The sequence below is a fragment of the Athene noctua genome, chromosome 9 (genome assembly GCF_965140245.1).
Source record: "Athene noctua chromosome 9, bAthNoc1.hap1.1, whole genome shotgun sequence".
NCBI classification, from domain to species: domain Eukaryota; kingdom Metazoa; phylum Chordata; class Aves; order Strigiformes; family Strigidae; genus Athene; species Athene noctua.
The window spans coordinates 4,848,512-4,875,502 of NC_134045.1; the positions used below are offsets into that span (position 1 = coordinate 4,848,512).

A 26,991-nucleotide genomic window follows, 5' to 3' on the forward strand; every position below is an offset into this window, starting at 1 on the left:
ACTTGTAGCAGGGCACAGAGCAAAGGTCCTCAGGGCAAAACCTGGAGAGACAGATGGGGAGAAATGAAGCTGGGTTCTTGTGAGGGTTTTTTGTTTTTCTTTTTAATAGTTGAGGTAAGGGGATCTAGTGACCTGGCCAGACCTTTGCATCAGCTCTTACAGACTTCAGCTCTGGAAGCCTCAGACAGATCAGGGATTGTGCTTCCTGTGAGTGCTTCTGAGGCAAAGATTGCTAACCTAGTGACCTACATGTTATATTTGATTCAGATGGCAGTCTCTTCAGCAGCTGTCACTGTGGCCAGGAGAAAGTAGAATCAGAAGGATGTCTCCTGCCCTGCTGGTGCAGTGCTGAACTTGGGCAAGCCCAGAGCTCTGCTGGCTTGCCGTGATTGGCAAGGAAGGTCACAAAAGTGGCCCTCAGCTATGGCCACCAAAAGATCGGGCCATCCACCAATGCTGCTTGAATTATCAAGAAGTGGAACTTTCTTCAGCCTGATTCCTGCTTCACTGTTAGGTTTTTCATGTTTGAGATGATAACCAGTGTCATAAAGTGATAAATTTGGTGAGGCTGAGAATAGGAGGGTGTAGACATTGTCTGCTCTGTGCTCTGCTCTCTGAGGCAGTTGTCAGACAGCCGACAATGCAAGCTTCCAACTGAAGCATCACTGAATTTTTCAGCAATGTTATCAAAATCTTTCACACATCCAAAACTGTTCTCAGTGTATTTTATGCATTCGTAATAGCTTAGTCATACCATTGAGCTGGGCTCATTTCTGTGGTCTATAGCAGGAGTCTGTTCTGTCTTCTACAGAGTAATTCAGTACCTAACCTTTCTTTGAAAACAAGCCTAGCTCTGACTTAAAAGAAACAAAAGCACTAAGATTAGTCTACAGTCAAGAAACAGCACAACTCTGGGTTGTCACCATTTTGGCTCAGTTACACGGAGCTGGTGGTTTGCTGACAAGAATCTGCCCCTGCTTTTAACATCTTTCTGTAGCCTGTGGTGTGATTACTCAGCTGTCTGTGCTAGCCCTAGATCTAGTTCCCATGGCAGGACTACACTGTGTGATTCTGCTCAGTCTCTTGATCTGTCCCTCAAAATGCTTTTATGGTTTATATTTTGTTAATGTATGAGGTGCAGTAAAATAAGTATGTATTGTTGCAATTTACTACAAGGAGTTGATCTCCCTGTAATTTCAGAACTCTTTCATTGGTTTCTGGATAATAATATAAGTAAAGCCTTATCCTTTCTGAAATAGACTATTAAATTTACTAGGAAAATGGTTTTTAAAATGCATTTTATTTTTTGTGTTGTTTCTTTGCAATTCTACACCTCTGCTTGGTACCCAGAGTCTACACTTTACTCCCAGCACTGTCTGTTCTGTAACTTAACTTCTTGGTCTTTTTTTTTTTTTTTTTAATTTTGAATTCTGATATCATGAACATATTTGCCAAAATTTAGCAATTTTCTTTAGTATCAATAACATCTGTAACTTTCAGGGCAGCAAGGAAGATGAACTCGAATTAGTTGAAGTATTTATGTATAAGCATCCAAATGAATGTCTATGCCAAAACTAAATATGGTATAGCTAATCAATTTTATTTCATGTGCTTGTATCCCTTCAGTCTAGGATTAGTGTTCCCTGCCATCTGCAGGATATTATCTTCCTGCCACTTCTGAAGCAGTGCATTGTACTCCTTGGGCAATTGCTGAGCTTGTACGGCTCTGCCACGCCACATCACGTCAGCCTGCTGGAGGCAACCCTTGTTCAACTTCACCGGAGCTGTCAGATACCACTATCTTTTTAAAAGATCATTACCTTAGAAGAGAATTCATCTGCCTCAGAGCATAACGTACAGCTTTGTCTCTGAAAGAAACACAATGACTCATCTACAGTTTGGGGAGACGGGAACTGGGAAGCATGATTGATACCAGCATTGAAAGGGTGGTTTAGATATAAAGCAAAGCTGAGGTTTTCTGGAGGCTGTGGTACAAGGGACAGTTCCACCTAAATGATCACCAGATGACAAATTAGCATCTCTGAGATGGGGACGCTTAGAAGGTGGTAAATGCTTCAGTTTCTTTTTCAGAAAGAGCTGTAGCAGAACACTCTGTGATGCCTGAGGAGCCCAGAGCACTGGTGTCTCTGTATCCAGAGGTAAGGGAAATCCTGGGCAGGGCAGCAGTCTCTTTACCAGGCCTACTTTGGAGAAGCTAGTAAGAAAGTGAAGTTCACTTTAAATCCATGTTGCAACTTTAGCATTCCTTTACCTGCTTAAAAAAACAGATTTAAGGGAAGTAGAAAGACAAAGTAGTCCAATATACAGCTGACCATAAAATCTGACTTTTACAGTGACTACAGAAAAATAAACTGCTGTGGTGGTAGTTAGTGTATGCTGCTTTTCTCCTTTGTCTATTATCACATCAAGCTGAACAAGAGATCAGATCCTTCAATTACTCTGTGTTTCTGATGAAGCTAGAATTATCTAGAGAAGACTGCCAGGTTAAAGCCCAGTTTTTTGTGTAAGTCCTGCACAACCTTGCAGGTTTTCACTGATGGGCACTTGGGCAGAAACTGGAAAGTTTTGAGATGTGAACAATCCGTCTTTTTCCCTTTCTGTGAAGCAGGTGCACTCAAGGTCAGCCTGCTTTTGGATGAGGGTGCTTTCACTACAGCAAGAAAGCAAATGACTGCAGCAGTGGCTTTGTCCTGCGGATGGTGACACGCTGCGTGCCAGTAAATGTTGTTTCCCATTGAGTTTTGACACTAGTCTTAACCCTCTGGGATATTTTTAAAGAAAATAAAATTGAATTAGGGGTTTGCTTCAGATTACACAATATGATGTTTGGTTACTACGTGCAAAAGAACCAACAGGGCATTTACTCGCTCCTCCTGAAGCCTCCACTCTTACATATTGCGTCTGCTGTGTGGTGGCCACACTGGATGCCAAGTAGCTCTTTCTCTTTAGTTGCACAAGTCTTACAGTTGAGAGGTTGACCTTGGATCTCAATGTGATCTCCTAAGAAAATCTCAATTTCACTTTACAATTGTATTTAATTTACTGGAAATTCTTGGTTTTATCACCTACCATGATAATTTCAAAGCTCATATCCTCTCCGTGTTATAAAAGCTTGTAGTTGCCAGCAGGTTTCTTCCCCCTTTTTATTCCTTTATCAGAGCTGATTATCTTAACAGCAATTCGTAGTTGTGTTTCCTTCTTGTGGTAGTTTTAACTTTTATCCAACTGGCATCACAAGTATTTTCATCTCTTCCTTTTTAGGAGCATCATTTCTTTGGAAAAGAACTGCTGAGGAAATATTTATTTTAGCTCCTTAATAGGAAGCTGCTGCCCAAAACTCACAATCTTGCATTTGAACAGCTGTCAACTTTACTGTGTGGTTTGCTGACTGAGCTCCTGTGTTGCTCTGCTCTTGAGAGGAGAAATCACTGGTCTTACTCTTGTAATGGTGGCAAAAGGTGGAAAAGTAGTGGTAGTTGAAACCCTCTCTATTCATTTATGAGCATAAGGGGTTTTTTTGTTTGTTTGCTTGGCAATGCACTCCATTTCATGGAAAGAGGCATTTTCCATCGTGAGGCAGTATTATGGTTGGCTGTAACCGAATATTTGAGGGGATGAATCGCTGACTCCTGGGCTGTGTATTGTAGAGAAAATGAGCCTAATGCTACTTGGAGCTGTCTTCTCCACTGGCGTGCTCCATCGGATGATTGAGAGGAGGCCTCTCTTGGGTAGGCTGGGCATCCACGTTGCCCGGCAGGTGCAAATCCACTCAAATAGCATTCCTTCCAATGGATGATGATTTCAGCTTTCCCACTTGGACTTCCAGCTGTGGCAGGTTGGTCAGTCTGTGCAGCTCGCAGCTCCTTTGTGCATCCATGCACATGCTTGAGCCTGCCGGGAGAGCAGCTCCTCTGCTGTGGTTGGGATGGTCCCATGGCTGGTGGAGGGGGGGGGCGGGGGGCACAGGAAGCTATGGCTGGCAGGGATCTGGCCATCTCCCACTGGATGCTGTTCTCCTGTGCAGGGGAGATCTGGCTCAAACAGCACCTGAGCCTGGTGCTTTGTTTAGGGGAAAATGTGCCAGGGTGGCTGTTTGGTAGGTGTCCTGCAGATGCTCTCTGATGTAAAGGAGGAGGAGGAGTGGGGCACTAGCATTCTTTGCTGTTCCCACGGTATCTGTTCAGGGTGAAAGGTATCAATACCAGGTGGTACTTCTAGAATGAAAACTTATATTATGATCATATGTTGGGCAGTTTTGTAGTTCTGCATCCCAGAGTAACACCTGATAGAATCCAGAGTGGATGGATGACCCTGCCTGTTGAAAAGTGGGTGCTGGCTGCTGCCTTTACCATTTCTTGAACTTAAAAACATAGGGTCAAGCTTTTATTAAAAAAAACATTTCAAAGTAAAATGAAAGTGTTATCACTTCTATAACTCTGGCTGCTGTTGTGAATAACTTTCATAGTCTTGTTATCGCTTTCTAAATTTGCCAAAGAATATTCCTCAGGCAAGCGCTGCAAAACTGATGAGATGGGCTTTTTAGCATTGCAGTGTATCTAAATGACACAAAATCTAATTGTGTGGAAAAGGGGTCACAGCTTTTAACATGGAGAACCTGTTTTCTTTCTATTCTGTAGCTTTGCTCTTGCTGGTATTTTCATGCACAGTTGCTTCATCTGAAGACTTTCAGTTCTACTTTGACTTGCACTAATTGTTTAAGAAAATGGTGTTTGCATGATGTCGTTGTAGCCCTGACAGGAGGCAATAGGCTTCTGTTCCAGTGACCTTCCAGGGAAACTTACTTTTGTTCTTGTGCTGTTGCTTAGGTGCATCTTAGCTGTTAGCTCACAAAGGTTTGAGTTAAAGAGTGTTTTGATGTGATGTTGAAACATGAAAAGTAAAAGTCACAAGCCACACTAAATTATCTTATAGCATAATTTTTAAGAAAACCAGTACACTTTGGTTAACAATTGGTTATGGCCTTATAATGGAAGACTGCTAAATTTTAAAAGCAGTTGCAGAGACTTAGCTGTGTAACTACTGAGAATGTAAGTGGATTATGAAAGACTAGTTCTTTTCCTTAGCTGTGCTTTAATAGCAAAACAAACATGCGACCCTTGTCTCAGGAGACTGAGCTATTGACTCTTGGGTGAGTGCACTAGGAGAGAGCCTATCTGTCAGTTATTGTGTGCTTGCTGTTACACTCAGCTTTAAGTATCTGCTGCCACATAGGACAGGAGGCTTATCTTGGCCTATCTTGATACTGCTGTTGTGATATTCTTGGTTTGCTCCTTGATTTTTTTCTTTTTCTCCTCTTAGACAAAGTCTTAAAAAAAAAAAACACTTCTTTTTTGTTCCCACAATATTTGCAGGTAGACTGTTAAGTATTTTTGGAATTAAAAAACCCCATATTTTTGTGTCCAGGTTTTGTCGAGAACAGTGATTTGCAAAAACTAGGCTTGAAGTCAAATTTTAAAACTTCTTTCCATCTCTGTGCAGAGATTGTTACTACTTATTGAAACAATAATATATTTAATCTTTCGTGATGTACAAAATGCTTTTGGTCTTGTGGTTGGTTGTGTCACTGAGGTCTCCAAGTTTGGACAGAAGTAGAATTGATCACTCTTATCACTTGCATCTCCCTTTTCTATGGTATTTCCTTCTTCCATCCTGCAGCTGGCCTGAACTGGTCTTTACTTCAGCAGTGAGAGTGATGGAGCCAGGATGGCCACTAGCAGCCTAATGCTAAAGTCACGGTTCATTATACTGTTGTAAAGCTGTCCTTAAATATGCCAGCTCAAATGTAATCTAGCACATTGCTGTTCTAAAATACTTTTCTTAAAAAAGTTTTCCTTCGCACTTCAGAACCTCTCTTCATGCATTCATACTCTCTCCAGACAAGCTGGTTTGTGAGGTGGATCTGTAGCAATTTCTTCTTCTACCTTATGTTCCTAATTAGTTAGCCTTTCAGTTTGTTTGAGGCTTGACAATGAACTCCTTGTATATGACGGTAGGTAACAGCCAGGTAATGCTGTCAAACTTGGCTCTGTACTAAATACGGGGAGTTTATCCTGTCATTTCTCTCTTCTCTTTATCTAATCAACTTTTACAGTGTACTTACTTTTATTTTTTGCTGTCCCTACTTGAGGGTGACCTGGAGCAGATATTACTGTTTTGCTTCTTCCTCCTGTAAGCAGTAATTTAAGGGGAGGAGTCGGTCACTGCTCTGCACTTGGTGCTATGGTGTCTGGAATACCAAGGCTGTAAAAACAGATCGGGTTTTCTGTAGCTGTGTCTGGTCCTAAAGCTAGTAGGTGGCAAACTAATTTTTGAAGCCTTGAGAGAATTTCCCCCTTAAAGGCTGAATGTAGCTGAAAATAACAGCATGGCTTGATGTCATGGTGGGTGTAGGGAGGAGGTGGAATACATCTACCTTAGAGGCAGTTTCCAAGTGAATTGTTCTTTCTTTTCGGTCTGTCTTTTCGGTCTGTCTTCAGGGACTCTTCAGCATAGTTCCTAAAAGTGAAAGCAGTCAGCTGTAATGACTTACTGCCCATGATAAAGGCTCATAGTGTGCTGCTTTTCCAGATACAACTGCATCTGTGGCCTGAAGAACAGCCCACTTGTGTTACAGCACTTTGTGAGCAAGCCCAACTGTTCCTGAACCAATCGCACTTAAGGGTGAGTTGATCATAATCACTTGGTTTTAATCATGCTTGAAGTTGTCAACCAGAAAAACCTAGGTTTCAATAATCAGCTTTAATCTTGACTTACATCTGGTTTTGTTTCCTTAGGTAGGTCTTTACTTGTTGCTAATTCCTAAAATACAGCTTTTCTGTACTTGTTTTGATGACAAGGTAGATTCACTGCGTTAACATTTTCATAAATTACAGAACAGTTTAATTCAGATTCTTAATCTAAGTTTTTTATGTTTTAGTACTGTGTTACTAAAATGCTCTTAAATGATCTAGATTCATAAATGCATGCATGTTTTCTCCTTAGGAAGACATGCCTTGCATTTAACATAACTAGGTCTTTCTAAGAAATAAAAAAAGAAACACCACTGCCCCCTCCCCCCCTCCTCATTTTACAGTATCATTTGTGATCTTACACAAGATCTATACACTCTGATTGGCACTGGCACCCTCACATCCACTTTTACTTGCTGACTGAGAAGGTAACAGCTCTATTGGCTCAGATAGAAGGACTCCTGAGTCTGGTGTTCCATCTCTTGTTATGGTTGAACTGTTTAGAGTAAGGCAAGCATGTTGTGATACTGAAACCCTTTTAATGATCTGTGGTGTAGGAATTTCTTGAACAAGAAGTCAAGATTGTTATTTTTTGCAATCCCTTGAGGGATTTTTTTTTTTTCTAGTTAGCCTTCTGTTAATTTCTTAATACTGAACTCTTCACTGTGCTAAAAGGAGATAACATACTTCATACTGCAGAAGAGTCTGAGAGCTAGTTTGTGGTGCTTTTCCAGTGACAGCTGTACATCCAGAGACTTGCTCATATAACCAGTATCTGGCTTCCCAAATAATATTGTTATGATCTTGTCCCAAATGGCAGCCAGCAGTTGCATGGTTGCCAGTTGGCTCCAATGGTAGGGGGCCTTTCGTATTTGAAAGGTGGCAACTGTCTCTGACTTTCTTTTAATTTTATGGTGCTACATGTCTTCTGTTAAATAGATTATTTAATAACTGTAGAATGGTAATAACTTGTTACAGGATATTCACCATAACTCCTAGCTGAAATGTTAAATTTGCATGTTACTCTTAAGAGTCATTTAGTCTTGAAAGTTACTTATTTATTCTGGCATGCTTGAAATGCATAATCAGTGAAAAGATGTCTCTCTTAGGGCTTTCTTTTAGCTGAGACTTCAGGTAATGTTCTATAGACATATATCGTATAGCTTGAAAAATAACTTGAAATGGGGTTTTGAATCCTTTTACTTGTGCTAGCATTCTCAATTTAATGATTCGGAGGGACTGCCCTACAATCTGAGTTGCTAAGTGGGCCTGTATTTGATACAAACCATTTGAACTGAGAACAAAATAATGATTGAATTAGTCTTTGTTCTTGAAAAGGGAAGATTGGTTTGATGCTAGATCTGAACAAGCATACAACTCATACAGAAAACACCCTTTTCAAAATCCCTGTTAGATTTGTAGACATTAAAGTGGTGTCTGTAATTTCTGTTTATTTCAGGGTTGGTACTTGGTGCTGCTTTGGGTGAAAATCCAGCTGATGTAGGAATGTTACGAAAAGCCATGTTTACACACAGATGGACTAAACAGTTCACTGTTAAATCTATTGTTTGTTGAGATAGGCCATAACTGTAAGATTACAGTTTCGGTCTGGAAATGATCCTGAATATTCCTGATGTGAAATGAGAACCCTAAAGGTACAGCCTTTATTTGGATGACCTAAGCAGTATGTGTCTATAAAGGGTAAAGAACAAATGAAACTGGCTTGTTAGTACTTAGTACTTAAAGGGTAGCAGTGTGCTAGATTTAAGGACAAAGTTGTTCCTCAGCATTCAAAAACCATGGAAGAAATGGGAAATAGTAGCTAGCATAGAAGGGAATGGTGTGTGGGCAAGAGCTATTTACCCAGTGAACTTCCTCCTCCTCTTCTTCCTTTCCCCCTCCCTGTATAGATTTCAGCTATAAACCTGAAGGTGCTCTATCCACCAAGTCTGAATCTGGAATTCTTCTGTTATTCATTAGAAGTAGTAACACTGACTTTTGTTTTGGGTTTGCTTTTTCAGACCTCCTTCTGGATGACCAATGTGTATTTTAACCGATTATATTGGAAACTAAGTCTCCAACTTCCCATTCATTCCAGCTGGTAGCAACGCTTATAATGCAGAAAAATCACAATTCAGGATCACACAAACATTACTCTTAAAACTTTCTAGATGATTGTAGTTGCTTTAGTTGTGTTCTATGCTAGCAGAAGCCTTTTTCAAGGTTTACTGTTGACTCTAGAGCACCACATTCCCCATTTACTGGGAGCCTTGGGGGCTAGCAATATGGGAAACTCATGTGTTTGCCGCGATGACAGTGGAGCAGAAGACAACGTGGAATCTCAGAGTCGGCAAACGGAGAACAGTAGAGCACGTGTACCTGAAGCAAGAAGCCACCCAAGGGACCCTGTCCGTCCACCCAGGAGGGGTCGAGGGCCTCATGAACCAAGAAGGAAAAAACAGAATGTGGATGGGCTAGTACTTGACACACTGGCTGTAATTCGGACGTTAGTAGATAAGTAAGTACCTCCTCAAGGAATAATTCAACATGAATGAAAATGTTCTTGTCTTCTCTCAAACTGTGGCTCCATCCTCTCACCGATCTACACCTGACCCTCCTTGAAGCAGCCGTGTGTTTTCATCTGGAGGCTTAGGAGAGGAGCACCTTTCCTAGGTAATAGCAGTAGCTCCTGAACGCCCAGGTACAGACTCTTCCAGGAGCTGAGGAGCTTTCTCACAGTTCCTGTATGGGCCTACACCCGGATGGGATGAGGAGTGTGCTCAGTATTTCCTATCTGGCACAGATATACAGTTTAGGAAGCAGTGAACACTCCAGAGTTTGGGAACTTCTGTCCTAAAAATTGGTTGTTGTGCAAGTTGTCTGTTTTCAGGCTGTATTTACTACTTTGGAAATGGTTAAGCAAAACTGAGAGCTTTGATCTTTATTAGCTTGCGTAACCAGACTGAGGTTTTCCTTGCAGTTCTAAGTCTGACTACTTTTTAAAGACTGCATGTTGTGACTGTTGAACTCATGCTTCCAGTGTTGCATTCCTTGCATGCTCAAAGCATCCATGAAGGGTGTGGGGGAGATTTATGGAGTCATCCTTATTTTTTTTGGTTTTGCGTTGCTTTCTACAAAGCTTAAAAAAAGCTTTAAAAGGACCTTAAAAATGATGGATTGTTAGTTTATCACCTTTTGGGTTATGTGCAGGCTAGGAACTGGAAAGGCCAAAATAGAAGGAAAAAACACTTCTAGCTTCACAGCTGGGGTTTGAGTTTAAGGTGGATGAGGCTCAGGATAAGTGAGCTTTGATTCATATACCTGCATTGTTACTCTGGAATGTAGTTTGCCTTCCTGCTATAAAATGTTTTAAATGTTAATACCAGGACATTTTTTTTTCCTGAACATTTAAAGCTCAAGGTTGTTTTTTTAACAACCTTGTTTTATTTTGTGTTGTGTCTTCAAATCATTAAGTTAAAATCATGGCAAACTTTTTCAAAAGTATCTCCCTAATCTTGCATGCCTTCCCCTTTCCCCTAAGTTCAGCTCCTTAAGCTGTTTCACAACACTTTTGTGCATAGTTGATCCTGTTCCTGTGGGTCTTGCAATCGGTTTTGTAATCTTGTAAGTGCTTTCCTGTGCTACTGAGGGACAATAAGCATAGTTATTTCACTGATCCTAGACTCCTGTTTCTGACAAATTCCTAAAGTTAATGTTTTAGTTTTTTAATAGAGACTCCAGTGAAATAAGTTTAAACTCACATAATCACATAGGTTGTGAGACACCTCTTGAAGTTCATCCATTCCATCCTCCTGCTTTACAACCCAGGTCTAGCAGGAGCAGGTGGCTCAGGATTTTATCCAGTCAAGTGTTGAACATATACAGAATATAGAGATATACTGCCTCTTCGTGGCCCTTTTCCAGTGTTTGACCACCCCCATGGTTTAAATAAGTAATTATTTTTAGAAGTTGGAATTTCCCATGTTAAAACACACCCCTGTTGGCTATTGTCCTGTTGCTGTGCACCTCTGAGAAGAGCCTAACTTCTCTCTGCTCTTTCCCTTACATAATTGCAGACAGCAGCATGATTTCTCCTCCTTTCCACTACCCCCCCCTTAAAGATGAACAAACCAGTTTCTCTGAGCTCCTGCTTCTATGTCATGTTCTCTGACTCTCAACCATCTTGGAAGCTCTCTGCTAGACATGTTCCCTTGTAGCAATGTTTGTCTTTTCTTGGATAGCCCAAATGTGAGGTGTACTGGTATACTAGTTTCCCTTGTTTCATATTAAAGCATCTGATAAGACAGCCAGTTTTGTAACACAGCTAAGTTCTTGCAGATAAGACAAAGACCTATGGCTGTGAATAATAGAGGAGTCTGTTTGTGAGGCGTACTAAATGTCTCAAAGTTTAAGAAGCCTTTCTGCTACACTTGAAGCTAATGATAGCCCTTTTTAGACTAATAGGAATGCTCATTTGGAAGGAAAAAAAAAAAGATAATGTCTCGAAATCTTCCTTTTCATTCTAAGTGAGAAACTATAGGAATAAGTATGTTCCATTATCACCTATTCATAGACCCTGATTTTTCAGTTTTGAAAAAACACTGAAGGAAAAGGTTTATGTCAAAAAATGTGCAGGAATAAAGTCAAACTAAAATGAAACCATGTAAGTAACAGCACGTTGGAAATACAGGCTTCAGTGTGATAGTACAGCCTTAGAGCGTGAAAGATAAGTCTGAAGAATGGAAGGCAAAATGCTTTTTCTGACAATTCTTTTTCTAAACTCTATACTGAAAGTTAATACAGGGGAACACTCTGAGATGAATTGGAGATTAGGTTGTTACACTGTGATCTGAAATGAAGTTGCTTTCCCTGTTTGCTGTTTGCTTGGGTTTTCTTGGGTTTTTGTTTTGCTTTATCAGATCTCAAAGTTTGGACCTAAACCATCTGACAACTCTTTGTTTGTTTTTTCTTGCATATCTAGAGATACCTCCTTTCTAGAAGGAAAGGAGTTAAAGTTCATTTCCTAGCCTCAGAAGGATAAGTACTAATTTTTGGAGTGCTGCTTTGCAAATTAAGAAATTAGCAAAATGACTGTTTAGTTTCCATATGAGGAAGGTGTGTGCTGGAGGGGATGTTTGGGAATTTAAGTGGTTAAAATGACAAATCAGTGGGACAGGACTCTGCTTTGCCCAGTGCCAGTACTACAAACACCTGCTACCCATAACAACATTGGAAATCTTGCTGATAAGAAACTTCATTTTTATCATTGCCTTTACTTTTACTTATGTGTTGGTTTTTTTTTTTTCTCTGAGTCTTTACATCCTTCCTCTTGAGGTAATTCTGCTTGCAGCATTACACTTTTTTCCTGCTGAGGAGATTAGTTTCCAGAAGAAAGGGAAGTAGATGCTTGGAGGAAAAAAACAAAATACTGTTTCAAGTGTTTATGGCAGTATAAAAATGGGTTAAACTTCACTTTAGCATTTTCTGGTGGAAATATTTAAAAATATGTTAATTTTTTCTTAAGAAAAGCATGTATTTACATCATCTGTTTTTAATCAAAACTGAGAATTTTCTCTTCTTTTTTAATTAATCCCTCCAAAGTAAGTAGTTTTACTATCTGCATGATTAATCTGAGTTGAAATCTTCTAAAATTCATCTGTATTTTGCATTTCCAGTTTCATTTCAGAGCTGTGTGATAGAAGTTGAGTGTGGAACATATTCTAAGCCTGGGGTTAGTTCGCAGTGCCTAAGTAGCACTGATTAAAGCATTTAAGACACGCTGCTGCATAAGCTTTTTCTGGACCTAGAGCGACTTACTGAATAGGATTTTGAGATCTTGCTTTAGGTACTTTGAACTGCAATGCCTGCTGAGATAAACAGACCTGGCCATAGCTGCTTCTCCTTGCTCCAGCAAACCAGACTGAGGAACTGATCTAATCGAACGTTTTGTTTTTCATGTTGGAAAGGGGATTGGGTTAAATATCTTCTGTTAAACTGCCTTAGTTATTCCTTAAAGCTCTCGTTAATGAGTTTGAAGTCTATGATGCTGTTAGGTGGCTGGCTTTTCAGTTTTGTGGTTTCTGTTGTTTTTTTGTTTTTTTTTTTTTTTTAAATGTTTATATATTTAGCAGAGAATTTCTGGGGGGAAAAAAAAATCATGTTTAAGCTATGTCCCTTGTGCACTGCTCTTGGTTCACTTCATGACCTCTGACATAGTCTCTTGTTAAATACTCTGAAGAACCCTGCTAATGAATAGCACTAAGCCTAAGCATTATGTTCAGCTTTTAGACATGCAGATATGGATCACTGTTTCATTTATCAGCTATTGTAGATATGCAGATGTTGACTTTGAGCCAGAGAAAGGCTCCAATCCCATCTGTGATACAGATCTGACAATGGAATTATCAGTCTGCAGCCTATGTAACTTCCTTTTGTTAAATACTTACTGGATTCATTTTCTGTCTGTGTATTACCGTTTTATTCAGTGTAATACGTTGATGATTGTGCATAAATTTTGACCTGTGTAATATCTCTTTCAGTGACCAGGAGCCTCCTTATTCAATGATCACGTTGCATGAAATGGCAGAAACAGGTATCAAGGCACTGTGGGCATTTCAGTTGTGACTCCAAAGCAAAAAAACCCAAGCAGCTCTCTTTTCTTTGTGAAGAAAAATACATGCTAGCAGTATGTGTTATGATTTGCGGTAGCTCTAGGGATGTGGGATCCAAAACGCAGTTCTACCCTTCAGAAGCTTCACTGAGCTCCTTGCATTTGCCTGAGTTTTTTTATGAACTCCATTAAACTTCTTACGTGAACTCTCCAGAAGCAGCCAACGGATGGCCACAAACTCATTGTAACAGCATTAAACTGCAAGCCACAAAGAATGCCTGTTTGCAGTAAGGCATAAAAACCCCATATATGTATGTAGACATGGTTTAAACCCATGTGCTCCAGTGTTGGCAAGTAATACATACATTTTTGGTTTGGGTTTTGCTGTCCCTAGACCTCTGCTATATTGATGTAGTTGTTCCATCACTGTCCTGAAGTACTCCTGCAGGATGAGGCAGGTTTGTGCAAGGGCTGTTCTATCTGTTACAGCAGGAAAAAGTCTCCCAGCTCAAGACTGCCCCAAATTTCTGGTTTAGGTTAGGTTTTGTGTCTGTTAGTGGAGTTGGTACCGGTCTTAGGAAATGTATTTCTATACTAAAATAAGTTAATCAACCTGATTAGATATTACAGCAATTCAGTAAAATGTTTTTCAGGGGAATATACTAACAAATCTCATCCCCCGATGTGTTACTTATATTTCCTTGTTGTTGAAGGGAGCACTAGGTCTTTTCAACCTCACTCACTTGTATGCAGATACAGACTCTTTATTTCCACTTTTAAGGGAACTACTTTCTTGTAAACCCAAATCTGTTTACTTGGAGTAGTTTAACATATGAGGACTGTTGTTTACTTGCAGTAGGAGCCCTTTTTTCTACTCATTAAACAATGAGAGCTGTTCCTTATGAAAGCAAATTTTCTTTAGACCACCAGGCATGGGACAAGCTACTGTAGTTCCTCAGAGGCCAGTGTTACTTAAGGGAGCTCACGAAGGGTGCTTTTGTTTCTGACTAAAAGAAATATTTTTTCAGTGTCTTCGTGGATGTAGCATTTAACACTTAGGAGTTCAGTGTCAAATCTTGAGTATCACACTGGAACAAAGTGCTTGTCCATACTGGTTATGACTGTTCGTTCCTAATATTGGTGGGAACTGAAGTATGCTCTGGCCTCACCAAGACTGTTCTCCAAATAAGAGGTGTTCACTATTACCCAAGCTGCTGTAAACTTTTTTTTTCTCCTTGAATTTAAACTTATACTGCAAAGAAAGACATGGATGTAAGAAGTAAACTGGTTGATTTTTTTTTTTTTTTTTTTTTTTTTCCCCTAGGGTCTGTAAACTTACTAGGTATTGAAGGGTTTTTTCAGTATACATTTATGGATATATTTTGAACACTCCAGAATTGCAGCGTTAATTCTGAGTGTTACTTTTGTTTTGTGGTTGACAGATGAAGGCTGGTTGGAAGTTGTCCAATCTTTAATTAGAGTTATCCCATTAGAAGATCCCCTGGGACCAGCTGTTATAACGCTACTACTTGATGAATGTCCGCTGCCAACAAAAGTGAGTCTAAAGCGTATGTATTTATCTGGGGCTGAATTTCAGTTATTCATGGCTGCCACACCCAGATAGCTTCTGGGTGGGTTTCACCAGTGATGCAAGACTGCTAGCTGTTCAGAAAATGGGTGTGACTTGCAGTTTTGAGTAATCTGTGGCAACCTGGTATCTAATAGTTACTTAATGCTAGAAGGGGGGGGTGGGGTGAAGAAAAAAGATATATCTGCTCCACTGGGAAGAACAAGAGGCTTTTGGGCTTTAGCTGCTTTTCCAGCTGTCCTCTCCTGCCATGTAGTACAGATGCTGTAGAAAAGCAGTACAAGTTCTGCTGGTTTGTTTGCAAGTTCTGAAAGCTGTGCATTTATAAGTCACTGTTGAATTTGTTCCTGCCCCGCACATGAGGAATGCAACACAAGTGGGTGTGTTAAGTTAAATAAATGACAGTTTTTAGCTATTAAATAGCTAGATACAGTTTTGGCAAATGGAATACTTTTTTTTTTTTACTGACTGCTAACCTGCTTTCCTGGTTTTTGGATGGAATCATGATCTGAGGTGTTCATACTGTGTTGGTACAGATGTTTTAGTGAGAGCCTCAAGTACTTCAAGATGCTAAACATTGTTGAATCCCTTTAAATATGATTGTACAGAGAACTTGTCTGTCTTCAAATGCTTGTCATGATCTCACTTATCAAAAATTGATGATGGTATCATTGCAGCTTTCATTTTTCAATCTACTTCTTACGCTGCCAACTTTAGTTTTCAATTTGCATTGTTAGGGATATAAAAATATGGCAGCTTGTCTTTGGGTAAATGTGTGAATGGCTGTAGAGCTAGTCAAGCTTCTACCCAAAGAGGGGTTTTCTTCCTCTAGGCTATTGCTTAAAGTCATCTGAGACTTTGAACAAGTTAAATGTTGTATGATGACTGTCACATAGACTGCAAAATGATTTTTAAAACAAAGCTATGACTAGAAATTTTGCCTGCTTTGAAAAAGAAATCAGAAGATGGAGGAAAAGTTTTTTTTTTTCTCAGCTATATAATATACTTGGCATTCAAATAGTTTTTTTGAAAGCCACGTGACTCTTATTTAGGTATTTTAATTTTAAGGAGTTAGCTATGAAATAGTCGACTATAACAAGACAAAAGGAATAAGATGCCTGTTTCTGGAGTGCACAGAGATGTGGTTTTTTTCTGTGCAATCTCTTTGTGGCACAGGGAGCTGCAGTTGTGGGATCCGCTGGTCACATGCAGCCTACTGAAGTGTTTGCTGCTGTTCATTTCCTTTCTCTTTGGGGTAAGTTTAAGCTTTTGGTCTTAAGGGTTTTAAGTTAGTGCCCTGCTTCTGTGACAGCTGGAGAACAGCAGCAGGCTGTATTTCATTTTCTGTTATTGTAGGCCTTAAAGTCCATGAAGTTAAAATGGCAGTGCAGTAAACTGTTTATTCTATAAAGTCTTTAACTCAAAATAGTTGATCTCTGTGACAGTTCTAATAATGGCTAAAAGCAGTATCAGAGTATGTCAAGAGTCTAATTTTAGTGAGGCTTTTCTATCCCAAGTCTGGCTCGGTCATCCTTTCTTCTTTCTCTATTCTTCCCACTTGGCATCAGTCCTGTTCATCAGTTCTGGTTTTGTGGCTTTTCTTTTGGGAACATAACAACTTTTCAGTGGGGATCTCTGTACAAACCTCACTGTAGTGCAGTAAATTGAGTGAGTGTGGATCAGAACACAATTTAAAAAAAAAAGTATATTCAGCTTGAGCAGTACTCATTTTTCTCCAAATGGCCTGCTGATGACTTCAATATGAGGAGTTTTATTTTAATTAGATCCTAGCCTGAAATTATGCAGTTCCAGTCCGAATCAGCTGAAACTTTTATGATGTCTGGGAAGTTTAGGGGGATTTGGAACTTTGCAGGGTGGGGTTCTCCCTGTGAGGGGTAACTGGTTCTGGCTCTAGATTAACCCCTAACTGCTCTGAAAATGGATGGTATGCTCTAGATCTGACTCTAATCTTATCCATACTATACTGCCTGAATGAAACAAGTCAAAGCATGGCATTTTAGATTTATTACCTTCATTGGTCACTTCTTAAATTAGCGTGACTACAGAAAGCCATTTATGCTTTCAAGAATACCATTTGACATCCTGTAAAGTTGACAGCATCCTAAATTTATGATGGGTATGTGGGTTCTCTTTTTGGGACATGTCTCTTTAGTCTTGAAGTTAGAAGTCTAAACTGGCGCTTTTCTTTTGGAAAGGGTGTGAGTTTTAGGACCCTGGAAACAGATTAGGTGGCAGTAGTGTCATATGTGCTGATGGGTATTGTTTGCCTTTGTTTACTATTCTAGTGCCTGTTGCTATAGGTAGCTCACTTGTGTGTGTCCAGAAGTGTCCCGAGTTGTTGATCACAACAATGGCTAACAATCTCGTGGTAATTTTAAAGTTACAACTCTTGGGTATGTTAAACTTTTCTTCCCATCTGTTCTTTATTATCTTATCTTAGAAGATAACCATCCCATGCTGACTTGAGTAATCCTGTGTAAAAATAATTTATTGTACTGTATTGAGTTAGGAGGAAAACTGTATTTGTCATCGATAATGTTGAATGGCTTTCCAATCTTTTCTTTTTCAGGATGCATTACAAAAGTTAACTGAAATACTAAACTTAAGTGGAGCTGCTGCTTGCCAGGATGCTTGTCACCCTGCTAAACACAGGAATACAACTGCAGTACTGGGATGCTTAGCTGAGAAGTTAGCAGGTAAAGCCGTGGAGTTCTTCTGAAAGTTTGCATCTGGCTCACTAAAGCACCTTCTGCTTTAGCGCCCACAATGCAGGCTAGTTCAGAAATATTTTTCTAAGAACTAAATAATGTTCTGCATTGAGGGGAGACCTTGCGTGACAGAATCTACTGCTTTCTTAACATGTTGAACACTCACTGGCTTGGCTCTGAATGCGTCATTCACAATCCCAGATACCTAAAAAGATTAAATCCTTCTGATGCGAGGTTAGTGATTGTGGATCAATGTTTGTTTAGGGTATATTGCCTTAGCACTGGTGGTCAGTCTTTTCTGTAGACCAATTCTGGCTGTGTGTGAATTACTGAGAACACATTTAGCCAGTGGGAACTTTAGCCAGTAGGCAGGAGTATCACACTAGTAGTCTTAGAGGCTGTATAGAAATGAAAAAGATGTTTCTGCTAAACACTTACCATTCTGTTGTAGTTACACAGAAGAGAGAATCTTTTCAGCTTAAACAAAAACTGCTGGGATTCTATTTCAAGGTGACTTTTTGTATGGAACTTCTTATTCCCTGTCATTTCTAGTATCCTGCTGGAAACTGACGATTAAGTTTCCTTCCTGCTGATGGTTGATTTTGAGTCTAGTTTTTTCCTCCTCTTCTGAAAGTGGACAAGAAAAGGGGGAAAAAATGATTGTCTGGTATGACCTAATGGTTATTAAAAAATAATTTCAATATTTCTGTCAAAAAAAGAAAAGAACGAGGGCAGGAAGCATTTTTGTACTATAATACTTCTACCCTGTTACACTAAGTGAAAATGAGATCCTGTATTTACTTTTATCTTAGTGGACATGGATCTCATTCTGTCAGCTCAGGCAGTAAATCTGTTAATGCTGCATTGGAACCCATTGCAGTTTGTTATAGTTTGTAGATGCCAGCATTTAATTCCCTTGTATCTGTCTTGACTAAGCAGACAGTATTTCAGGGCATGTTTTTCTAAATTGGCTGCTTGCAGTGGTGCTGCTGCAAATTGTATCATTAATTATCAAGTATATTAGATGCTCGGTTTTGTTTATTTTGGACTATCATAAAGGGAGCTGGTCTTTATACTTCTGAGTCTGAAAGTAAAGGGGAGCCAGTCTCTCTGAAAGTAATAAGCATGAAAATGCTAAGCAGAAGCTGGTGGATTCTTACCTCAGAATCTCAGAAGCGTGGCTAGAACACTGCTGTACCCATTTACAGCAGGTAAATGGAATATGTTTGTAATCTACAAGTAACTGTAGTTATTAAATGTATAGCAAATATTTGACTGGGAACAGTGGTAATTGTTCTAGATTATAGTTCTGCTTTGCTGCAAAGTTCTTAAGTGTTCTTTAATTTGTTGCCTTATGTTTAAAAGATCTGTGCGATGATGAGTATATGGTAGTTCCCATGGATGGATTTAACTATTAATGTTCTTGTAGGTCCTGCAAGTATAGGCTTACTCAGCCCAGGCATATTGGAATATTTACTTCACAGCTTGGTAAGTGTCTTTTATATGTATCCATACATAGCAATTATAGTGAAACTTTTTTTTTCTGTTATTGTGAAAAGTTAGGGTCATGTTTGATGAATACTGATAACATGTTATAGAGAGCTGAGATTCCAGGGAGTTGGTGGGATCTTCATCCCTGGAGGTAATTACAAGTCCATAGGACAAGGCACGGAGCAAGCAGCCTGATCTACTCGAACCAGCTGTCCACAGGAGGGTGGATTAGAGGAGCTTTGGAGGTCCCTTTCAACCTAAAGCATTCTCTGACAGACTAACAGCTTTTCCTATCCATCTGTGCTGGGTATTTGTTAAATAACTTTTCTTACTGTCCATGTTTAGAACTTCCAGTCCCATCCAACAGTGATGCTTTTTGCACTAATAGCACTGGAGAAGTTTGCACAAACAAGTAAGTATTAGCCTGATTCTGCTCTTAACAGTCATACTGTGGCTTCCACTGCATGATCATCACTTACTTCTTCTAATAACACTTGTGAGCATGAGAGACTGGATGGGTGGAAACACAAATAAAGAGAAACGTTTGTCCGCTTATGGGCAAGAAGAATATTTATTGCTTTAGTGACATCCCTCTTCCCCTCAAAAACCTTGAGATATTTGCTGAAACTCAGTGCATTCCTTCTCAGATAGAAATTGCTGTAGAAGGACTTACAACATGAGGCCTTTGTCACTGAAATAGAGCTATATTGGAGATGGAGAACAGCTATGACTGGGTGTTTGCAGGCAGGAAAAAAATATTTACTGCTTTAATGACACCCTCACCCACAAACCCTTAAGAGATTTGCTAAAACCTCAGTCCTTCTCATCTTAGAAATTCCGACATAAAGACTTATGACATGAGACCTTTTGTTACCTGAAAAGAAATAAATCTATATTGGAGAGATGGAGAAAAGCCGTGAATAGAGAAAAGAGAATAGTCTCTTGATGCACCTCCATGCTGATAAGTGGTATATCTGAGTGCTAAGTTAATTTCCCATCTGCTTGGGGAAAGAATTTCATGTTGTTTTGTAATAGTGAGGTTTAAAGGGGTAGGGGGGTTTCTACTGTGTTTGTAAAATGTTAACTGTTTTTAACTAAACTTATTCCTAGTTTATAGCAATTATACTGTTCTGCTCTTAAATTGCAGGTGAAAATAAAATGACAGTTTCTGAATCGTGCATTAGCGACCAACTGATCTTGCTAGAGAAATGGACAGATCATCCAGACTATTTAAAACGCCAGGTTGGATTCTGTGCCCAGTGGAGTTTAGACAATCTGTGTAGGTATAATGGATGGATTTATTTGATATTAATCGCTCCTCCAAAGACAATAGAGGACTACTTTGTGTCTGTTTTTATATAAGCACTTACTGTAAATATGCTTGACTGCATTTTTAATCACTCCCCCCCTCAAAAAAAAAAAAAAAAAAGGCAAATAAATCCAGTATAATGGCATGGAAAGGAAATTTTGGCAAGGAAAATGTTTGTGAAAGGAAGTGGTTTGTAATCTGCAAGTTGGACTGGCAATGAAAATTCTTCTTTGCACCATATTTCCTGTAACCTATTCTTCAGACGTGTTTAGCTGCTAAATAGTGCAGCTGTGTCTCTAAAACAGCTGGATTAGCTGGTGACAGTCACTGCTGTGATCATACCCCAGCAGTGCGCACTCTCAAAGAATTATTAAAGACATTTTAAAGTAAAGATATGGTCTTGTGATCAAAAGTAAAAAGTGTTTGACAAAGCACTTTACTAAATCTGTCCTTTCGTACAACTTACAATCCTCAAATTCACTTGTTCAGTTATGATTTTGAGGGTACAGCAACTCTGAGGACCTGCAGTTTCTAATGCCCTTTAGATAAACTTGGGTATAAGTGTTATAACAAGTCTGGGATATATAAAGGGTCCTAAAATAAGATCTTTGATGTAAATCAACACACATGTGTCAGCAGTTTGACACCTGGTAAGATAAATGCTTCTGATCGATCCTTGTGAAAAAGGGATGCAGGGAGAAAGGGCTGCTTTGGCTCAGTTCAGGTTTGTCACCTACCTGAAAATGAGAGAGTAAAAAACTATAAATCTTTCTTTTCCTCATCCCCAAAATCACTTCCACTGTGAATCAGAAAAATCCTGCCCAACTGCTTATACAATTACAATAGTAAACCATGAAACAATGTCATCTTGGTATGAACTTGGATGCTTTACATCTGCCCATGGGTTTCCTGAAAGTGGTAATTAGATTGTAGGAGCTCGAGTCAGAGGCATAGGTTTTTTTCTCATGTTCAGAGGATATTTATGTGATGCTGTTTTCATGTAAGCAAAATGTCAATATTTCGTTCAGTTATGCCAAAAATTATCTGGATCCTAGAGAGATTGATTGCCACTGTGCAAAACATTTAAAGTTTTTCTGCAGCAGTGATTAAAACTAGTTTTATTTTGCAGTTTTAAAAGAAGGCAGGCAGTTTACATATGAGAAGGTTGACTTGACCAACATCAGGGCTATGCTGAACAGTAATGATGTCAGTGAATACCTGAAGATCTCACCACATGGATTAGAGGTAGGATACCAATTTATGATTTCAACCTCAAAAGGAATCTGAAGAAAAAGGCAAGTTTTAACTATTTTTGTTTGCTTCTTGCTCCTGTGACTTCCTAGAATGAATCAAAGTTCTCTTCCAGCCTTGTATAGAAAACTTGCTCTGTCAGAGGGTTGTAACATTGCTACACTCATCTCAATTGTGGAAAAGTTCATACTAAAGTGACACCTGTGTCTGTGCCCCAAAATTTCAGAAAAGTGAGGGGAATGCTTAGGAGCCAGCTGGCACTTTACTCATTTTGACTAAAAAGTATGATTCCTATTGTTTGTTCCCTCTGGTCTTGAAAAGCCCATAGCCATGTGTTGGATTTTTTTTTTTTTTCCCCGTTACTTTTTCTTAAAATTTGTTTGACTGCTTACAGATGAATTTTCAGGAATTAGCATTGAATACCTCTCCGTCCTTCATACCAGAAGTCCCATAACAACCAATGACTTAAGTCTTCCTGACTTGGTTATATTAGGCTTTAAATCTTTAAATCGACTCTGTCAACTTTCTACTTTTGGTAGGGTTTTGTCTTGTTTTTTTTTTCCTGTGGCTTACCACTAAACAATTTTCAGTCTTGCCTACTCACTAGTTAGTGTGACAGTTATTGCTATAAAGAAAGGTCACTTTCTGTCTGAAATGCCTCTAAAATTATGTTGGTGTATTCTTATATGCAAGTAACTTGATCCAGGCAAGGAGGGGGTTGTTTGCACAATAATTTTGTAGAAACTTAATTTTTGGTTTGGTTTTGGTAGGCTCGATGTGATGCCTCATCCTTTGAAAGTGTTAGATGTACGTTCTGTGTTGATTCTGGAGTTTGGTACTATGAAGTTACAGTCATTACTTCAGGAGTGATGCAGATAGGATGGGCTACCAAAGACAGCAAATTTCTCAATCATGTAAGTATGTGTAATGTCATCTAGCTGATGATGTAACTTCAGTATTTTTCTACTCGTGAAACCTATGAAAATAGTTCTAGTTATTCTGTGGTAGTAATTGAGCACTTGTGTGTTTCCTTCAGTTTTTCTGTATTTCCTCAAAGCTATTTTTTCTGAATTTAGTGGTATGAGAAAAGGCTGTATTGTCATTCCTGCAGGCTGACACTGTTCACACAAGTCATGTATAGCTGCTGGCATTGACAGCTTTGTTATCTACTTGCTGTTGTCTGGAGGCTACAGGGAAATTGTTACTTATTTCTTGTGGCTTAGTCTCTTCCTGGAAATTCTTAGATAACAGCAGTGGTTACTGTCTGGTTTTGGAAGTAAACGATTACTCACTAAACTAGCAGATAATTATGCACTCAGTTTTACACAGGTCACCAAGCAGCCATTAGATTACACTCTTTAATGTACTGTCCTATTAAATTAACTTTCACAAGGGAAATAATTATTTAAATTGACTCTGGGATAGTGTGGTATCAATGGATCTGCTGGTAGCAGCAATATGGTACAGTTTGGGTATGTGACAGCTTCTTTTTAATTTAAAATAAGGATTATAAAGAGATTAAACCCTCTACCTTCTTGCCTTTATTCTGATAATACGGATACACTGTATTACTTTATAGTTTGATTTGCTCTCCCTTGCATCCAGATAACTTAATATCTTATTCTTAATTCTAAGTATTTTTCTTCCTGCTATTTTACATTTAAAATTATGTACTTACTAGCAGTAAAGCAAAATGTGCCATGTGCACATAAAGTCCAAACCTATAGTCAAAGAATAATCTCAAAGATTAGCAGAAAGTAACTAGGACTTCTTTCTTATTAAATTTCATTGTAATTGTATGGCTACTGTATGCTATAGCACAGTATATCCATAATACTGAGAAAGCATAATGATTACTACCCAGAAAACTTTTTTGTTTCAACTTAGAGAAGACTTCCCATATTATCACCAGCAGAGCTCATTAAAGTGCAAGCTAGAATTTCAGTACAAAAGGCACGTGTGGCCTAGCCTACTGCCACTGACGACTGTGGAAATACAGCACTGAGATTTTAAATTGACACTTCTCCTGGCTGAGCTTGAGTAAGAAATGTATCTGTAGCCCTTTTTTATTGTAATTGTGTGGATTTCTGTTCCTTCTTGGAATTTGATTTAGGAGAAGAAATACATACATACATATATATATGTGTGTGTGTGTGTGTGTATATATATAAATCGGAGATAAGCAGTTAAAACTGCTCATTTCTGATTATTAGAGAAAAAGTCATTCTACAGCTGAGTCAAATACAGAAGCTAATGTGAAGATAGGCCAAATACATATGTGTGAGTAAGTATTGATGGTGGGAGGTATGAGAGAAATACATCAAGGAGATGGAACAAACACCAGTGTCAAAAAACCCAACAGGAATGGGAGAGTAGCTTTTCTTACCATTGAACTTAAGTCCTCCTGTGAGTTTGATGGTCTTGTTCCACTTCTAATTAGTTATGTCAATAGCATTGTCCTCTGCTGGTGTATAACATGCATGTATCTCTACATCACATCCAAAGTCCAGTCTCGGGGATTGCAAGTGTGATTAAAAAAACCAAAAACAAACCAACAAACCAACCAACCAAAAAAACCCCACAACAACAAAACCAAAATACCGCAACCAAACAAAGCTACCATACAGACCTGTCCTGAGCACAGGCATTCTAGACATTGAGTGTGATGGAAGCTGTTTGAAATAAAAGGCAGTGTGTCTGCCTTGTAGACTGCCAAGAGGATTAAAAGATTTTTCCCACTTACTGTTAAGGAGCTTGGTGTGTGTGCATTTTTCTGTCTGTGCTTCCTGTACAGGGTATGAAAATAGGAAATGTCACATCTCTGAGCAGGATAACTTTTCTGTTGCTACAACTGTTTTGCTGGTGGCTAAATGCTACTGTTGTTTAACTTCATCAGGTGTCTACCTGAACTACAAGGATATTATCTTCTGGGTATGTCACAAACACAGTCATCAGAGTAGCCGTATGCTCTTTATTTACAGCATGTGTAACAAAGACTAGTCCTAAACATGATGTTAAACCTCCATTAGCTGGGTTTAACTTCAATTTGGGACATCAAAGGCTTGTGTAATCAGTCAGTGTCTACTATTTGCACTCCAGACAAACCATGCTGAACATGAGGAAGTTATTTTCTATAATGCTTTTGGGTTTCATGTTTGAACTCTCTTATGTGATAAGATTCTTCTTCGACTCTGAAACCTTTAGTTTTTCATTTGTCTTGGACCTTGGGACTATCTCTTGATAACCTTTTCACAAATTGAGGGAAGCTGGCACTGAAAAGGACACAATATGCAACATTCAGTGAAGGCATTATGGGTTTGTCTGCTTTGTGTACTGTATGTTCTGGTGGCACTTGAATATCTTGTGGAGGAAGGCATCACAGTTCTGGTACTGGGACTTCAAGATAAGAAAGCAGTTATGCTTCTGTTGACTTTTTAAGTGTAAAAAAAAAAATAGCTATTTGGGTACTAGCCTTATTAAGTATTTTAATATACAGGACTGATTTGAGCTCAGAGAGAATGAAAAATACTTTGGAGACAATATCCCCTTCTTTCCCGCCTCCTCAGCCCAAGAAATTCCTTTTGATGTGAAAAATCAAACTAAGACTAGTTCAAAAAAATTACTTTCACAGGGGTGGGAGAAAACCCCTCCTGCTCTTGGATGAATGGCTTAGTTGAATAAAAGTAGACTTTAGCCCTTCTGTATGAGGAATGGCTGGAGACTGAAAGGCTTTGCTTTTCTCCTAAAGGAAGGTTATGGCATCGGGGACGATGAATACTCCTGTGCATACGATGGCTGCCGGCAGCTGATTTGGTATAATGCCAGAAGTAAACCACATTCCCATCCCTGTTGGAAAGAAGGTATTCAGTCCATTTTTTTGCTGCCTGTCCTCACTTGATTTCTTCACAGGGCTTTTTCCTCTTGCAGGTGTCTTTGGTAGTAGGTACAAACAGAGCAGTTACTGCCTAATCCTGATGATATTAAAGGCTTAATTATTGTGCCTTTACTAGTATTTGCTGTGGTGTAAATGTACAAAGTGGGCACTACACTCTTGTTCTGCAATCTGTAAAGAGAGTCTTGTTGGATAAGTGCTTCTTTTCATAGGCAGAGTACAAACCATAGGGCATCAACTGACGCTGCTGGAAACTTAATCATAAGATTTTTTTCTTAGATGTTTGTAGTCCTACAAACAGGGTTGAAGTGTTCCTTTCTAGGTTGAAAGAGTTATTTTAGAGAAGTGAAAATAATTTAGAGATCAAAGTTAAGGGGAAGTTGCACTGTCTTTCTTGCTTTAAATTCTTGGATAACTACTGGGACAGCAAAATTCTGTTCTTAATATGAGCTTTGAAATCTTGGTAGGAGTCTGTCATGCCATGCTTGTGTGAACTGTGCTGTCTTTTTTTTCTATTAAAAATTTCTCCCAAGGCTAAATTAAAATGCCTCTTAACAATAAGCATATGTACAAGCATATAAGAAACTTAGACTTTAGCAAGTATGTGTTCTGAGAATACCTTCAACAGGTGTAAAATAGCCAAGGAGAGACAGAGTACACTCTTTTTTTTGGCTCTGGCAAATACTCTTTGATACTTCTACACCTGTGAGGTTTTAATGCTCTGTCAGACTAAAGGGTTTTTTTTTTTTTGCTATTTTGTCCTGGTTTTTTTCTTAGGTTACTGTCTGTATCTTTTTTTTTTCCTTATGCTTTTGCAAGCAGTTTCTTTTAAGTGAGACAACTTACAGTGAGAATCATGATACTTAAATGCCAACAGCTGAAACAGTTATTGTTTTAACAGAAGTAAAATCTTTATCTTTGTTCTGCATGCAAGGAGACACAATAGGATTTCTACTAGACTTACAAGAAAAGCAAATGATCTTCTATTTAAATGGAAACCAGCTTCCTGCTGAGAAACAAGTATTTTCATCTGCTGTGTAAGTATGTGCTTATTTGGAAGGACAGTGACCTGTATGGATAATTGTTTTAATTATATGAAGTGTTTCCCATTTGAGATGTAAATTCATATTTGCTTACCTGAAGCCATCATTAAGGAGGTTTCCCAATTGAAAGTTGCTTAGAAATCAGTGAGAAAGATATAATTTTACAGGTGTGATTTCAGGGTCCAAAATAAATACTTTGGACCTTCCAAAGGTAGTTTCACCTCAATGTTTTCTACTGTCAAACTAGCACAGCACTGAAATAGAATGAGGCTGTAGCAAAGGCAAAGAAATTTCTAGTGGTGCTTGAG

At 38.9% G+C, this 26,991-nt stretch overlaps 1 protein-coding gene and 1 long non-coding RNA gene across 3 annotated transcripts in view; one reads left to right on the forward strand and one right to left on the reverse strand.

Annotated features, from left to right (window-relative positions):
- Positions 1-24,448, reverse strand: LOC141963546 (uncharacterized). Its single transcript, XR_012634178.1, has 3 exons — positions 24,378-24,448; positions 6,455-6,537; positions 1-41 (listed from the first exon to the last, which is right to left on the reverse strand). It is a non-coding gene; the product is annotated as an uncharacterized LOC141963546 (long non-coding RNA).
- RSPRY1 (ring finger and SPRY domain containing 1) overlaps positions 1-26,991 on the forward strand; it is a 39,161-nt gene that overhangs the window by 5,244 nt on the left and 6,926 nt on the right. For both annotated transcript variants that reach the window (XM_074912925.1, XM_074912926.1), the window contains exons 2-13: positions 6,610-6,702; positions 8,792-9,288; positions 13,310-13,362; positions 14,823-14,935; positions 17,559-17,685; positions 19,127-19,185; positions 19,534-19,600; positions 20,336-20,467; positions 21,627-21,742; positions 22,519-22,662; positions 25,497-25,608; positions 26,575-26,677. In XM_074912925.1, coding sequence (XP_074769026.1) covers positions 8,942-9,288; positions 13,310-13,362; positions 14,823-14,935; positions 17,559-17,685; positions 19,127-19,185; positions 19,534-19,600; positions 20,336-20,467; positions 21,627-21,742; positions 22,519-22,662; positions 25,497-25,608; positions 26,575-26,677 — 1,373 coding nt within the window. In that variant the 5' untranslated portion in view covers positions 6,610-6,702; positions 8,792-8,941. The remainder of the gene's footprint in view (positions 1-6,609; positions 6,703-8,791; positions 9,289-13,309; positions 13,363-14,822; positions 14,936-17,558; positions 17,686-19,126; positions 19,186-19,533; positions 19,601-20,335; positions 20,468-21,626; positions 21,743-22,518; positions 22,663-25,496; positions 25,609-26,574; positions 26,678-26,991) is intronic.